This window comes from Bubalus kerabau, chromosome 4 (assembly GCF_029407905.1).
Source record: "Bubalus kerabau isolate K-KA32 ecotype Philippines breed swamp buffalo chromosome 4, PCC_UOA_SB_1v2, whole genome shotgun sequence".
Lineage (NCBI taxonomy): Eukaryota > Metazoa > Chordata > Mammalia > Artiodactyla > Bovidae > Bubalus > Bubalus kerabau.
The window spans coordinates 151,249,481-151,265,336 of record NC_073627.1 but is presented as its reverse complement, the minus strand read 5'-3'; the positions used below and the strand labels follow the sequence as shown (position 1 = coordinate 151,265,336).

At 39.8% G+C, this 15,856-nt stretch overlaps 1 protein-coding gene across 1 annotated transcript in view; it reads left to right on the top strand.

Annotated features, from left to right (window-relative positions):
• IARS1 (isoleucyl-tRNA synthetase 1) overlaps nucleotides 1–15,856 on the top strand; it is a 76,940-nt gene that overhangs the window by 25,867 nt on the left and 35,217 nt on the right. Inside the window, exons 8-17 of the mRNA XM_055579047.1 lie at nucleotides 1,285–1,372; nucleotides 1,626–1,686; nucleotides 4,723–4,818; nucleotides 7,616–7,738; nucleotides 8,236–8,327; nucleotides 8,926–9,024; nucleotides 11,097–11,223; nucleotides 12,459–12,532; nucleotides 12,932–13,126; nucleotides 15,638–15,724. Of these exons, the coding sequence (XP_055435022.1) occupies nucleotides 1,285–1,372; nucleotides 1,626–1,686; nucleotides 4,723–4,818; nucleotides 7,616–7,738; nucleotides 8,236–8,327; nucleotides 8,926–9,024; nucleotides 11,097–11,223; nucleotides 12,459–12,532; nucleotides 12,932–13,126; nucleotides 15,638–15,724 (1,042 nt within the window). The remainder of the gene's footprint in view (nucleotides 1–1,284; nucleotides 1,373–1,625; nucleotides 1,687–4,722; nucleotides 4,819–7,615; nucleotides 7,739–8,235; nucleotides 8,328–8,925; nucleotides 9,025–11,096; nucleotides 11,224–12,458; nucleotides 12,533–12,931; nucleotides 13,127–15,637; nucleotides 15,725–15,856) is intronic.

Below are 15,856 nucleotides of genomic sequence, written 5' to 3'. Positions count from 1 at the left end.
ATTAGGAATCTCCAATATGTGTTTTCTCAACACTGCCAAACAGTTAAATCAATTTAAGCACTAGCTGTCTGGAGAAGAGTCAGGTATCACAGTTTAAGAGCTTAGTCCTACAAAACAGCCCTCGGCTACTCTACCCACACTTCAGATGTCAGTCATGAGTTCTAGTTGTCACCTAGATTTCTAACCAACCCATGACCTCCTCCTTGGGTCCAAAGAGTAAATCACAGAACTCAGAGATCATTGTACTCTTGAGATTACCAGTTAAAGTATAAAAGGGGATTGTAAAGGATACACTCAAATGGCCAAGTGAAGTGCACAGAGAGATCTGGAAGGGTCTCAAGTTTCTGTCTCCAGAACTGGGATGTACTACCTCATAGAATGTTTTGTTATCAACAAAAGGCACATTTATGGCTCCCATAACTTAAGAAATTCCAAGAGATATAAGAGCTCTGCCAGAATAGGTGGCTCAGTAGGTAAAGAATCCACCTGCAATGGAAGAGATACTGACAGACATGAGTTTGATATGTGGTTTCGGAAGATCCCCTAGAGGAGAAAATGGCAACCCATTCCAGTATTCTTGCTTGGAGAAGCCCATGAACAGAAGGGCCTGGTGAGCTACCGTCTTCAGGGTCGCAAAGAGTCTGACACAGCTGAAGTGACAGAGCAGGCACCCATGCCAGAACAGAGACTAAGACCAAATATATATTTCTTATTATTGGTGAATTAAAATGAACAGGAATGGGAGAATATAATTCAGATGACCAGGTTTCAGCAGTTTATGGAGAGCAGGGGGAAGCTAAGGAAAGAAGGAAAAGCTCATAGCCAGAAAGAAATTCATCTTATAAGACAGTTTGATTCTCAGTAGCTTGTACTATCAAGAAATAATATTGAGAAAGGAATGGAAAAGGATTGGTAGTCAGAAAACAGATACTTTTACCTTTATTTAGCTATGCCTTAGGAGAATCTAAGAACCAACAGTTAGTTTCTAATGCTATCTGTCAGAAAGGAGCTGTTTCCACCATAGAAGCTACCTGTGGTGTCTACTTCTACTTCTGTAGGCAAGTGCGTTTCTGTCTGTATAAGTGTACTGGTGTCACCTCTGGGTCATGGCCGTGGTGCAGTGAACGTGACACCCTTGAAGGCCCTTTGTCTAAGATTCCAGTCACGTCACTCACTCATCTGCCTATATACAACTTTTCTGGTTGGTGAACCCTGTGTTCTGTTTTTTATTCAGAAAATATCAATGCATGTCATTGAAGTCCACATTTTCCCTTGCTCTCATAGATGCTGTCAGAGGAAAATTATACATTTTAATGGAAGCCAGATTATCAGCCCTCTATAAATCGGAGAGTGACTATGAGATCCTTGAAAGGTGAATATACAAATCATTGATGTATACATGTGTGCATCTGTGTGTGTGTGTGTGTGTCTTTAGTTTTAAAAAGTGAGATACTTTATTGCCCAAGAGCTATATATAGTATTCAAGCTTAATCAAATATATTCAAGTCACATGTTCTAGCACTAATGACTTAGGAACAAGGAAATCAGAAGGAAATGGTAATTTGATATGGCTGCAGCCTCATTTCTTTGATTTTAATTGTGAGTTTACTTCTCTTTTTTTCTAGATTTCCTGGTGCCTCTCTCAGAGGCAAGAAATACAGGCCTCTGTTTGACTATTTTGTAAAGGTAAGCTTAGAGCCCTCTACCACAGGCACTCTCCACAACCTATGTGTTTGATAACTGGAGTGATATTCATGTTGTCTTATTGGTTATATTGTTTATATAAGTGTGCCTGAATCCAAAAAATTTTTGTTTAGGTATTTAAAAAATTAAATTCTGTTCATATTGCCTTCTTGTTTTAATAATTAAAATACTATATAAAATTTTAAGTAGTTTTCTCAAATTATGTATGAAATCAGTTATGTTTGATAAGATTTATATGTGTATATTTTGTATTGCTTATTGTCACCCAGGAAAGTCATTGAGGTCAGGTGTTGTTTGGGATTTGTTTTTACAAATTTAAAATAGTACTCAGAATAAAACTGTGTGTCAAAGTAACAGTTCATTTCAAGGAATTTGTGAGGTAAGTTCTTTAAGCTCAGACATTTAGTAACTTAATTTTCATCCGAGTCACAGAACTATTTTATGTGGTTTTTCATTTTCTGTCAACAGAATCCACGGCTGTAGTTGTAAACTCCAGCAACAACAAAAAAATGAAAACAATAGGAATTTCCTGTTGATTCTTTAATCTGTTTATTTATGGTTTTCCTGGGTCTTCGTTGCCGCACGGGCTTTCTCTAGTTGCGGTGAGCTGGGCCACTCTCTAGTTTCAGCACACGGGCCTCTCTTGTTGAGCAGCACAGGCCCTCGGTGTGCAGGCTTCAGTAGTTGCGACTCCTGGTCTGTAGAGCACAGCCTTAGTAGTTGTGGCTTAGTTGCTCTGAGGCATGTGGGATCTTCCTGGACCAGAGATCGAAACCGTATCTTCTGCATTGGCAGATATGAGCCACCAGGGGAGACCTCTTGTATTGGTTCTTATTTATAGGTCTTGGAGCGAAATACTGAGCAACACCCTCAGACCTGGTTTTACACACTGGAAATTATATTCAGCTGGACGTGCATTAGCCAGCAAAAGCTTACATCACAGGCTGGGATAAAATATTCACTTACCTCTGATCTGGTTCAGTGTGGAGATAATAAGTTTGACTAATGCAGGAGGGCTTTGTCCACAGCAACACCTGTGTCTATACGTTTGTGCACTTGAGTGTTTTCCTGTATTTCTTATCTCCTGACTAAAGGCATTCTTCCTCATAGCGTGTTGTCGCTAATGGATTGCCAAATGCTTTACCTGGTCTTTCACTAGGCGTTCTCTACTCGATACAGGGCAGTCCCGCTCTCTAACCATGTCTCCTAATGTTGATTTAAACATACCCTTTGCTTCCATCAAACTTGTCCTTTCTTTTCCTCTCTCCCTGCCTTTGTAAGTTTTCCTCCTGTTTTTAAAAAACCTTCACCTTTCTTTATTGTCATATCAACTTGACACTCTTCAACAGTAAACTCAGATGCCCTCTGGGAAAAGCATTTTCTGAAACATTTCTTTGATTTCTCCCTCTGAAAAATATCATTACTCCAGTATTCTGTATCTTAACATTTTTTTAAAATATTTGTTTTTATTTGTCTTAAAACCCTTGCACTGTATCAGTGACCTTTCTGAATTATAGACCCTATTGGGAAGACCCTATTGAGACCCTAAGGAAAGTTGAGCCCTTTCAGAAAATGTACATGGACACAATAGATAGGAACTTTGGGTGAAGTCACGAATCTCTCTGGAATATGCGTTCAGTTATCTTCATAAAATTTCTAGAACATTTGGTAAGTTTTAGAACGATGCTGCAAGTTCTTTGACTTAAAACAAAAATCATCTGGTGTATACGTAAAATACCCATGTTCTGAAGTTTTAAGTGGGAGCTATGAGAATAGATGCTGTCTGTGAAGTGCAACACTATAGCTCTCTGTGTGAATGCTAACCCAGTTCAGACCCTGCCCCCTAAGATTCAGCAGGGGTAATACCTCAAACTTGACTTCAAGAAATAGGAATGCAATGCAGCATTTCTTTGTCTACAGTTAAAACAGTAGGATCCTTTGTATTCCCTCTTCTTACGTCTGATTCTGAGGATACACATATTATCTCTCCAAGTTTAAACTATTGAAAAGCACCTATTACACCACACCAAAAATGTTTCCAGGTGATTTGGGTTATAGCAATTAAAAATTCAGAGTTATTTTTCAAGTTTAATTTTAAGTGAATGCCAAAGAATTAAAGAGCTGTGTTGTGGTTGAATATAAAATTGTGTTTGGAACCCAAAGGCCTTCATCACTGGAGGCCTGGCTTCATCATTACTTAGTTGTATAATCTGGACAAACAATTCCATCTTTGTCCAAAGTTTGTTCACCTGTGAAATTGAAATACAACCAGAATATTTTTAAAACATGGGACTGCCAATGCCTTTTTGACAGTATTATAGGATTCAATGTGAAAATCATTTCTGAAAGTACATTTTACAAAGGCAGAGGGATAAGAAAGCACAGGGTCAGTTTGACTGAAACAAAGGGTATGTGAAAAGAAATACTAAGAGACGAAGGTAGGAAAAGTAGGTATGTAGTCTTATATGTATAAACCTGACTTCAGCTGTTACCAAAAAAATCAAACTGAAAGCAATTCCCCTCAGTGTTACAGTACTTGGAGTACCTGAATCTAGAACTCGTAACTTGGCTCCCATCCTGATTCTTTCAAAGTTTGCCTTTTATTACTGAAAACCTGAGCTGACCTGAAAGGAAAAGGAGCAGCAGCAAAGTGTTTTCAGTGATTGGAAATACAGCAGGAGGGGAATTGTTGAGGGAGCACATCTTCTGAGACATTTTAGGATAAACTGCTTACTGGGGCAGGGGTGAGGTTGGAAGAACTGATGAAAAGTTTTGTGACTAAGGAAGAAATTTTTATCTGTAAGTCTTTGGATAACGATTTCATTTATAAATGGTGAACTGTTGTTATTCATGGAAATGATTTGAATTGGCACATTTCTTCCCAATCTGAATTATTCTGTCCATTCTGTTTCCAAAAATTAAGTGTTAAAATTTTTTCAGAGTCTTACCAAAATCTATTATTAATGTTATGATATGGTTTTATTTTATTCTTTAAGCCCGATAACCTTTCTTTTCCAGTGTAAAGAGAGTGGTGCTTTTACTGTGCTTGTTGACAACTATGTGAAAGAGGAAGAAGGCACTGGGATTGTACACCAAGCTCCTTACTTCGGTGCTGTGAGTACTATAAATCTTGCAAGTGTACTTATGAGAAGTAAATGTCATTGGCCACTAAGTTGTGTGTGTGTGTATGTGTATCACAGAAAGATGTTTCTCACTGTTGTTCAGACTGTGGAGATACCTCCTCCCAAAGAGAAAAAACTTGCATCTGAAATTCCTTTCCATCCTGAGCTGGTTCTGAAAATGGTAGGCTAAATCCTGAGCGTTGCTAGGCATTTTGTCTTTCTAAAAGGCATGCAGTGTTTTATCCATTTGTTATTTAAATATTTGCTATACAGTTTGTGCTTTATGTGGAGAAGGAAATGGCAATCCATTTCAGTGTTCTTGCCTGGAGAATTTCATGGACAGAGGAACTTGGTGAGGTACATACAGTCCATGGGATCACAAAGAGTCGGACCAGACTGAGGGACTGTCCTTTGCGTTTTATGATACGCAGCTGGGAGTTTCGACAAGGGCACATTGAGTTATACAGTCACCACAGCCATCAAAATGAAGAAAAGTTCCATCACCTCTGCTGTGTTGTTGACTACATACTATATGATCAGAAGAGAGACTTTGATTTCTTTCTTCAGAGCTATGCAGTGTGATTAACTTAAAATTTTTCCCAGGGTCAGTTCAGTTCAGTCGCTCAGTCGTGCCCGATTCTTTGTGACCCCATGAACGGCAGCATGCCAGGCCTCCCTGTCCATAACCTACTACCGGAGTCTACCCAAACCCATGTCCATTGAGTCAGTGATGCCATCCAACCATCTCATCCCCTGTTGTCCCCTTCTCCCACCTTCAATCTTTCCCAGCATCGGGGTCTTTTCAAATGAGTCAGCTCTCCACATCAGGTGGCCAAAATACTGCAGTTTCAGCTTCAACATCAGTCCCTCCAATGAACACCCAGGACTGATCTCCTTTAGGATGGACTGGTTGGATCGCCTCGCAGATCAAGGGACTCTCAAGAGTCTTCTCCAACACCACAGTTGAAAAGCATCAATTCTTCTGCACTCAGGTTTCTTTATAGTCCAACTCTCACACCCATACATGACCACTAGAAAAACATAGCCTTGCTGGACGGACCTTGTTGACAAAGTAATGTCTCTGCTTTTTAATATGCTGTCTAGGTTGGTCATAACTTTCCTTCCAAGGAGTAAGCGTCTTTTAATTTCATGGCTGCAGTCACCATCTGCAGTGATTTTGGAGACCCAAAAAATAAAGTCAGCCGCTGTTTACCCATCTATTTGCCATGAAGTGATGGGACCAGATGCCATGATCTTCGTTTTCTGAATGTTGAGTTTTAAGCCAACTTTTTCACTCTCCACTTTCACTTTCATCAAGAGGCTCTTTAGTTCTTCACTTTCTGCCATAAGGGTTGTGTCATCTGCATATCTGAGGTTATTGATATTTCTCCCACCATTCTTGATTGCAGCTTGTGCTTCTTCCAGCCCAGCGTTTCTCATGATGTACTCTGCATGTAAGTTAAATAAGCAGGGTGACAATATACAACCTTGATGTACTCCTTTTCCTATTTGGAACCAGTCTGTTGTTCCATGTCCAGTTCTAACTGTTGCTTCCTGACCTGCATACAAGTTTCTTAAGAGTCAGGTCAGGTGGTCTGGTATTCCCATCTGTTTCAGAATTTTCCACAGTTTATTGTGATCCACACAGTCCAAGGCTTTGGCATAGTCAATAAAGCAGAAATAGATGTTTTTCTGGAACTCTCTTGCTTTTTCGATGATCCAGTAGATGTTGGCAATTTGATCTCTGGTTCCTCTGCCTTTTTTAAAACCAGCTTTAGCATCTGGAAGTTCATGGTTCACGTACTATTGAAGCCTGGCTTGGAGAATTTTGAGCGTTACTTTACTAGTGTGTGAGATGAGTGCAGTTGTGCGGTAGTTTGAGCATTCTTTGGCATTGCCTTTCTTAGGGATTGGAATGAAAACTGACCTTTTCTAGTCCTGTGGCCACTGCTGAGTTTTCCAAATTTGCTGGCATATTGAGTGCAGCACTTTCACAGCATCATCTTTTAGGATTTGGAATAGCTCAACTGGAATTCCATCACCTCCACTAGCTTTGTTCATAGTGATGGTTCCTAAGGCCCACTTGACTTTGCATTCCAGGTTGTCTGGCTCTAGATGAGTGGTCATACCATCGTGATTATCTGGGTCATGAAGATCTTGTTTGTATAGTTCTTCTGTGTATTCTTGCCACCTATTCTTAATATCTTCTACTTCTGTTAGGTCCATACCATTTCTGTCCTTTATTGAGCCCATCTTTGCATGAAATGTTCCCTTGGTATCTCTAATTTTCTTGAAGAGATCTCTAGACTTGCCCATTCTATTGTTTTCGTCTATTTCTTTGCATTGATCACTGAGGAAGGCTTTCTTATCTCTCCCTGCTATTCTTTGGAATCTGCATTCAAATGGGTATATCTTTCCTTTTCTCCTTTGCTTTTTGCTTCTCTTCTTTTCTCAGCTATTTGTAAGTCCTCTTCAGACAGCCATTTTGCCTTTTTGCATTTCTTTTTCCTGGGGATGGTCTTGATCCCTGTCTCTTGTACAGTGTCACAAACCTCCGTCCATAGTTCTTCAGGCACTCTGTCTACCAGATCTAAAATGCTGCTGTAGGGCTCTGGAGTCTCTGAATGATCCTTGAGTTAACTTCAGTTGAGAGAATAACAAAAGTTGGTTACAATTATAGGTCATGATACTGAAAAATTCTATAAATCTGTTGCCTGAGATGCTTTTCTCCTGCCACATCCACACATAACTATTTTGTACTTCCCTTCCTCCTTTTTCCTTTGCCCTAGGACGATTATCGGATCTGTATGGATTTCAACATCATTCAGAAAGACTCTCTCCCTATTTGCCCTGTGGATGCCTCAGGCTGTTTTACAGCTGAAGTGACAGATTTTGCAGGACAGTATGTGAAGGTTTGTATCTGTGTGACTTCGAAAGGTGTCAGTTTCATCCTACTTCTTTCATTAATTAGTTTTTGTTAAATAGCTTTCATATCTGGGATATTTTTTTTTCCCCAGGAAGTTGGTTTTGTTTTGTTTCAGCATATAAAATCAGATCAGCTGCTTTCCAAGGTCTAATATCTTCAGAGGATGCATGCTGTAATTTCAAGGGTAGGAATCAGAAAAAATGAACTCTGGTTTGTGACTCAGGAAGCAGCTTTTTGACCTTGTGTAATCACTGCTAATTGAAAATTTAATTTCTTAAATGATCTGGAACATACTTTAAAAGTACTTAATGTTATACAGTAGCTGACATATAGACCAAGTATTTTTGTAATACTTTTGTTATTTATGTGTTTTATTCACTGTAAAGGAAACAAAATAACAGATTTTAGTAATATACTTAATTATATTGTATTAGTAATTATTTGGGATATTTTAATGGCTAGATTTTAATTTTTTAAAAATAGGAGGCTGACAAAAATATCATCAAGACTCTAAAGGAACAAGGTCGACTTCTTGTTGCCAGCACCTTCACCCATAGCTACCCTTTTTGTTGGAGGTGAGATGAAATACAGCTAGAGCTTCAGATTTGTGAATATACTTGATATGTAAACCCATTTCATCATTTCATGGTTCCCATCTCATTTGTATCCTTTCAAGTTAGTGTGTGGAAACTTCATTTTTGTTTTAATGAGAATTTTATGAATTCACATATATAGTTATTTTATCTTTAGATGTTAGAAAAATAGATCTGTACCAGTATCTTTTGTGTTGAGATCACATTTCTCTAGGATGAGATATATCTCTACAATTTTCTAATGGAATTTAGTGAGAAATATCATGTGATGTCCGACATCATACTATGAAGATGTGGGTTAAAATGGAATGTTCAGTGGCATCATGTTTCATTCCTGTTTCCTCTTTGCTGAGGTTGACATCAGTTCTTAGACAGCTGTCACACAAGCAGAACTACAGTTTTTCTCTTGTTAACTTTCATTTTCCACCTATTGTGGAGGGAGATGACATAGACACTAGTATTTGCAGTAGAAGACCTAATACATGATGGTCATGTGACTAAGAAACTAAAGGTCAGTCTTACCCTGGGTCCCTGCATACCTCAGTCTGACCAGCCACATTCTGCATTTTTGCTTTCCCAGGTCAGACACTCCACTCATTTACAAAGCAGTGCCTAGCTGGTTCGTTAGGGTGGAGCACATGGTGGATCAGCTGCTGAGGAACAATGACCTGTGTTACTGGTGAGCAGTTAACTGTGTGTCTTCATAATGTCCTTTGTCAGTAGTTAATATTGGTTTACACTTCCTCCAAATTATAATTGTTTTAAAAGCCATCTTTAATTGTATAGTAATAGCTGTGTGTTATTTTGTTTATTCAGGAACACAGAATAATTTAAATAATTTTGTATAACAGAAGCAGAATCCCTCTCATGATAGACATATAGGGGATATGTCATACCTCATGATAAGACATACAGGGGAATATTTTTCTTAACCCAGTGAAAATGAGAAGTTGCCATTCATTTGATCTGAATGACTTTGGAAAACTGTCAGAATCCCCTAGCTTTAAGTGATAGTCATTTTCAGGATAAAAATTTATCTTTGGAGGTACTACAGAAGCCATTTAATACTTTATTTTTGACACTTATTGAGTTCCTAAAATACGGTGATGCCTTGTGTACTCTGGCTTCATAGATAAACACTGCAAGGATAGAATCCTTGTTCTTCTCAGCTAATATCTAAATTGCAGAGAGGTGTTACAGTAGTTTTTCCCTTTTGCCATGGTGGGTGTGTTCCAAGACCCCCCCAGTGGATGTCTGAAAACGCAGATAGTATTGAATCCTAAATGTATTTCTCTGGTAGCTCAGTGGTAAAAAATCTGCCTGCAGTGCAAGAGACACAGGTTTGATCCCTGGGTCAGGAAGATCCCCTGGAGAAGGAAGTGCAACCCAGTCCAGTATTCTTGCCTAGAGAATCCCTTGACAGAGAAGCCTGGTGGGCTACCGGTCATGAGTTGGACACAACTTAGTGACAAAACAACAACTGAACCCTATACGTTATATACGGTGCTTTTCCTGTACATATTTACACACCTGTGATGAAGTTTAATTTATAAACTAGGCACAATAAGAGTATCCAAATTGCTAGCATCACTGCTTTTGTACTTTGGGACCATTATTAAGTAAAAATAAGGGTTATCTGAACACAGGCACTGAAGTAGTCAACAGTTGACTTGGTAACTGAGCCTGCTAGGCTACAGTCCATGGGGTCACAAAGAGTCGGATGTGTCTGGGTGACGAAGCAGGTACACTGTAGGTGCAAAAATGATCTAAGTCTAAATCTTTGTATTCCAGAAGAACATTTTTTTACGGAGAGTTTTGAGGGTAATCACTAGTTTTTACTTCTTCCAAGAAGTTCTTGGGGGAAGTAAGAAATAGTGCATTTGACTTTGGAAGAATGGAGAGACTCTCTGGGCAGTAAGAGGAAATTGTATATTTCTTAGTAAGTTGACCCTGATTTCTCAAGAGAAAGTAGTTTTTTTTCATTTTTATACCTTTTAGTTTCCTAGTGGAGTGCTCAGTATGGATAATTAGTGTGGCTGCCTTATTGGGAATTGTGGGGAGAGAGTACAGGCCTATAAATTGACCTAACTCAGGCTTGAAGCTTGGCAAGATTTTCTGCAAAGTTGAACTTTAAAGAATAAGGAGTCATTTACCAGTCAGAAGCTGTAGGAACCTTGGGGAAGGAGGGTGGCAAGTTGAAGGTTATCAAAGTGGAGGGATGGCACAGGCAAAGGCAGTGAGGTAAGCAGCTATGTTCTAAGTACTTGCCTTATTCCTGGACCCTGAAGCGCAGTGGCAGGGGGACTGCAGGTGAGCCTGGAGAGGCAGCTACCCACCGACTACAAACAGCCCCACTTGTTCGCACTCTTACTTTATAGGTGATTAAGAGCCCTTACCTAGTGACTTTTAGTAAAAGCCCTATTGTGTGGTTGACCGGAAGACTAGGTCTGAGTAGGATCAGGGTAATTAGTTAAAGAATTGCAGCAGTCCTGCAGTTGGAGAGCAGGACTGGGAAGCTTATGTTCTGTGGAGTTTCATATTACAGAGCATCTTCCCTGGGATGAATTCACAGCAGAAACAACCACTGTAGGTTTTTTGGTACTGTCCTTGTAGAAAACATTCTCCTAGAAGTGAGTGCACAGATTCCAGAGTGTTAATTTCACAAAGGATTATACAAAGGCTTATGCAGATGTAATTTTATAAGTTTACTTACTAATGTTTTGATGTGATTATCTGATATGTTTATTGCAGGGTCCCAGAGTTTGTGCGAGAAAAGCGATTTGGAAATTGGCTGAAAGATGCACGTGACTGGGCAATTTCCAGAAACAGATACTGGGGCACTCCTATCCCACTGTGGGTCAGCAGTGACTTCGAGGAGGTGAGGAAGGGCAGGAGGGCCATGTATCCTCGTGTTGATTTTTGCAGAAGCACCTCGTTCATGTATCTCAGTATGGGGTAAAAGAATATGGTTTCTTTATTATTTCATTCCTTTATTTCATCAGGTTTTTTTTTCTTTATTCCTTCCTAAAATCATGACATAAATAAGAATATGTTTTTAATTTATTTTAAATTATATTTTCTTTAATTAAATATAGTTTTAAATTTCCCTTTGTGTAAAAGTGAAGAATGCAAGTTGTATTTGTCTCTGGGAAATCCTTGTTTATCTTGTGTTACTTAGATTCTTTTTTTCCTCGGAGTTTTTGATGAACAGAAAAGACTCCACGCCCTGCACTAAGTGGCAGTATATTGAAACAACCTTTTAGTGATAAAAAGGACAACTTAAAATTACCAAAGGATTACAGACCTTTAATCTATAAAGTCAAACGTGTGTGTGTGTGTGTGTGTAAATTAATAATAACAGACATAAAGATGTATTTCCTGTGCTGAATGCTAAGAGCATTAGAACGGTTATGAAGAGCAGCAGCCCAGGGACCTCAGTAAATCTCTGATAGGAACCTGAAAGGCAAGAGTGAAATAACTGTATCAGAGGACTTTTCAGAACTGAGCAGGAAGGGCAGAGAAAGAAGGCTGTGTATGTTTATTAGATAGCAGATGTCCTCTGGGTGTGAACTACAGCAGCTCCTACTGGTGTAAGTAGGAACTGGGCTCCTGTTTGATGACTCCCCATTATGAACATCCCCTGCCAAGTCCCTTTCCCAGCCTCCTTGCATGAACATAATCCTGATATCTTTCAATCTAATTATTTGGTCCAGTTCATACACAATAAATTAGTTCCAGCTTTGACTTGAGAAGATTTTGGATTAAAAAGCCAAATTCAGGTGCCAGGAATAAACTAAGATGCCTTAGAGCAATAGTCTAGGCATTTCACTTACGCTTATTACTTTTGGCAGAGATTTGGACATAGTAAATCCTCAGGAAATACTTGTTGAGACGATGGCTGTGAAATTCTCTCTCTGTCGGGAATTTCTCTGGTACAGGGATAGGTAGCGAAGAAGTGAAGTCTGCTCACCTATTCAGTTTCCCACAGTCTTTCATGAGGAGCCACACTGATGATAACTGTTGTGAAGATGAAAGGTTTCTAAATCTAAAAATAAATGTTACATAAATTAACTGCATGTGAACTTTGACTCTGAGGCCTTTTATCTTTGACAGGTAGTATGTATTGGGTCAATAGCAGAACTGGAAGAACTATCAGGAACAAAAATCTCAGATCTCCACAGAGAGAGGTCAGTTTCTGCACGTTTGATTCACTTCAGTTCTGTCATTCAGAGAGTATGGGGTTAGGTCCTAGCCTATTAAGACATGGTCTCTGTTGCAGGTCATAGAGCTCCATGAAGAGATCAAACACTAGTTTGCTAAATTACTTTGCTGTAGATGATTCATTTCATCTTGAGGAAAGGTGGCCTCTGTCCTTGAGTTAGATGTCAGGGGACTTTGATATATAACCTTCCAGACTGAGTACTGATGACACTTTCTGAAAGCCTGTGATAATTGCCAATATTTCTGTTTGCATGTAAAAGAGCTGTGAGAGCATTGTGTTTCCTTTTGGCAATTAAACCGTGTGTTCTGTTTTGCTTAAAGTTAATTGAAGCAGCTATTTCTTCATTTACTTCTTTGTTTACTAGCATTGACCATCTGACCATTCCTTCACGCTGTGGAAAGGGATTGTTGCATCGTGTCTCTGAAGTGTTTGACTGTTGGTTCGAGAGTGGCAGCATGCCATATGCTCAAATTCATTATCCGTTTGAAAACAAGAGGGAGTTTGAGGATGCATTTCCTGCAGACTTCATTGCTGAAGGCATTGACCAAACCAGAGGATGGTATGTTCCTTGTTCTTTAAAGTGATTTATTGATTTGATTTAACTTAGCAGGTATTTTACTTTGTATTAATCAGCTGGGTGCTGGGGAGATTGTGTCAGACAAGATAGGCTCTGCTTCTGCCCTCTGCACCTTACCACCACATACCATAAAAGTGTCTTTTGAGAAGGTATCTCTCACTACATTACTGCAGTAGTTTTAGAGTTTGAATTATTTCTTTGACATTTTTGAATACAGAGATTCATTATATTGGAAGTTTAAGTGATACAAAACAATATATGTCCCTCTTAGTTTACTTCAAATCATTCACTCAAATATTTAGTGGGTATTTACATACAAGATACTGGGGAGGTTGCTACAAAATTGAGGAATAGTTGAAAATGTACTCAGGTGTTAAGGCTAGCCTCATAACTTTGTGAAAAATCCAGATTTAAAATCTAAAAAAAAAAACAAAGCCCATGATGGGAGTAAGAGTTTGCTTGCATAACTCATAGACCCACATGCCACAAGGAAGATCAAAGATCCCATTTGCTACAATTAAGACCAAATACCCCTTCCTCTGAGGGCAGGTCAGGAGGACCCTGGTTTTATCTGGTGCCTTACTGAAAGTGGTGCCCTCATCCTTTTAATTAGAAAAAGATGAATTACTGGGCCACAATGCTGGATAGTTACATGTATGTCTTTAGGGGTCCTGCCAACCATTTTGAGCCATTCCGTTCCAGCAGTGAGATTTATCTGAGTCTTTCTCACGAGGACTGAGGCCTGGCTGGACTGTCCACCCACCCTGCTGTATTGCTGGTGACGAGATTGTCCTCTTTGGGGGTATCAGTCTGTCTCCTGTGGAGAGCCTGGGATTTGACCTCATAGATCATTTTGACTTACACGTTTTGGACTTCAGCCATAATCTAAAGACTGCAAACTGGCTGTGATTCAGTATAACCTGGACCAGTCCTGTTTGCCCCATGACATCAGGTGGGAACTGAATGTTGTGACCACTAACAGTAATATCAGTTGTCCCATCTTCTCCTCCCATGGGTAGGTGCAGGGTTGAGGGACGCTAGGTCCCTTCCTCCTTGGGCTGAGGGCTCCTTCCTTTTGGTGCTCTGTCCCATCCACCTCCCTCCAACTGCTGGCTCAGGTCAGCTGTGCTCTGCTGGGGAGCAAAGGGAAAGGGGAGGAGGGAGAAGCAAGCCATGTGTGAGTCTCAGGAGCTTCCCCCTCCCCACTCCTTATCCCCCTGCTTGAGCCATGGGCGTTGATTGGAAGCTGAGAGGAGTTACAGCTGTTGGCATGAAATCTCCTTCACCCTAACCTGGGGAGGTGAGGACCAGCAGATAATTCCATCCTTCCTTGAGCTGTTGCTGAACACTGACACTCTAAAGCCAGCTCAGATTCTATAAAAATAAAGTAAAAAAAAACAAAAAACAATGTTTTTGGACTGACCCACGTTCTTATTGTACTTTCATTTGTAATGTTTCTGAAGGAATATTTAAGGAATGCTGGGTCATTTTCTGTCTTTACTGCTAGTAGTCTTCACAAACTGTTGGAATTCCAGCCTTAATGTTCTGGAATGTACTATTTTTAGCTTTCAATCCATTTTTCTATAGGAACAGCTATTCTTAAAGAGAAAGCCAGATGATTGACCAATAAGTTGTTTCTCTGAGGAATTTCCAGATCTGGCAACTGTTAAAAGCTGTCATGTGGGTCCACATATGCACACTGCCTCCCTCCCCTTCTGTCAGGCGTGGTCTACCTCTCCTAAGAACTATGGTCCTATTGACCTGCCCTCAGAGGAAGGGGTATCTGATCATTTATTCAAGGGATCAGGTCTCCCATCTCCATCAGTTATGTCTGGTGATGTTCTTCGACTGCAAAATCCGGTCCTAGATGACACTGCGACAGCTTACATGGGTGTGATGTGGTTCTTTTAGGAAACAATCTAGCTAGCAAACAAATGGCATGCATGATATCTGATATAATAAAAACATTTTCTATGTTCCTACAGTCTACCTTTTGACTTTTGAATGAGAGTGCTTTTTGCGTCTTTTGTCATCAGGCTGTCCCCTATGACCTTGTACTAAAGGCAACATACATCTCTGGATTTTCAGCCTGGCATTTCTGGGAGGTCCTGAGAAGAACACCCAGCATTGCCCACCTCTGCCTTGTGGCTGTCCAACTAGCTCCCCAAGGCAGGTGATAGTACTGTCCCCAGCAGAGAGTCAGTACCTCACTCCAGAGTTTTATTTGCTTTAAATAAAGTACATTTTATTCCTAGTGAAAAGCTCTAGTATGATTGGTCTACAGTGGGTCCTGTCCTTAATTTTTTTACTGCTCCCTAGATGATCCTGATATATCACCAGGATTAAGAACCATTGCTTTAAGTGCTTATCAAGAAATGTAACTTACCTAAAATAGAAATTCAGTCCAATAAGTAAACACAGTTTTCTTTCCTATGCTTAAATTCTATTTCTTATTTTATTGAACTGTTTCTTTGTGTGTTTTTTTCCCCCCAGGTTTTACACTCTGCTGGTGCTAGCCACATCTCTCTTTGGACGGCCACCATTCAAAAATGTGATTGTGAATGGACTTGTCCTGGCAAGGCAGGTGCACTCCCTTGTACAATGATGAGTTCCAGTTCCTCTCTGTTCTTAGAGCATTTTCTGGTTGGATCTAACCATTCTTTGTGAATAGAGGAATTTAGAAATGCACCAGTTCTGTTCCTATTCTTTCCT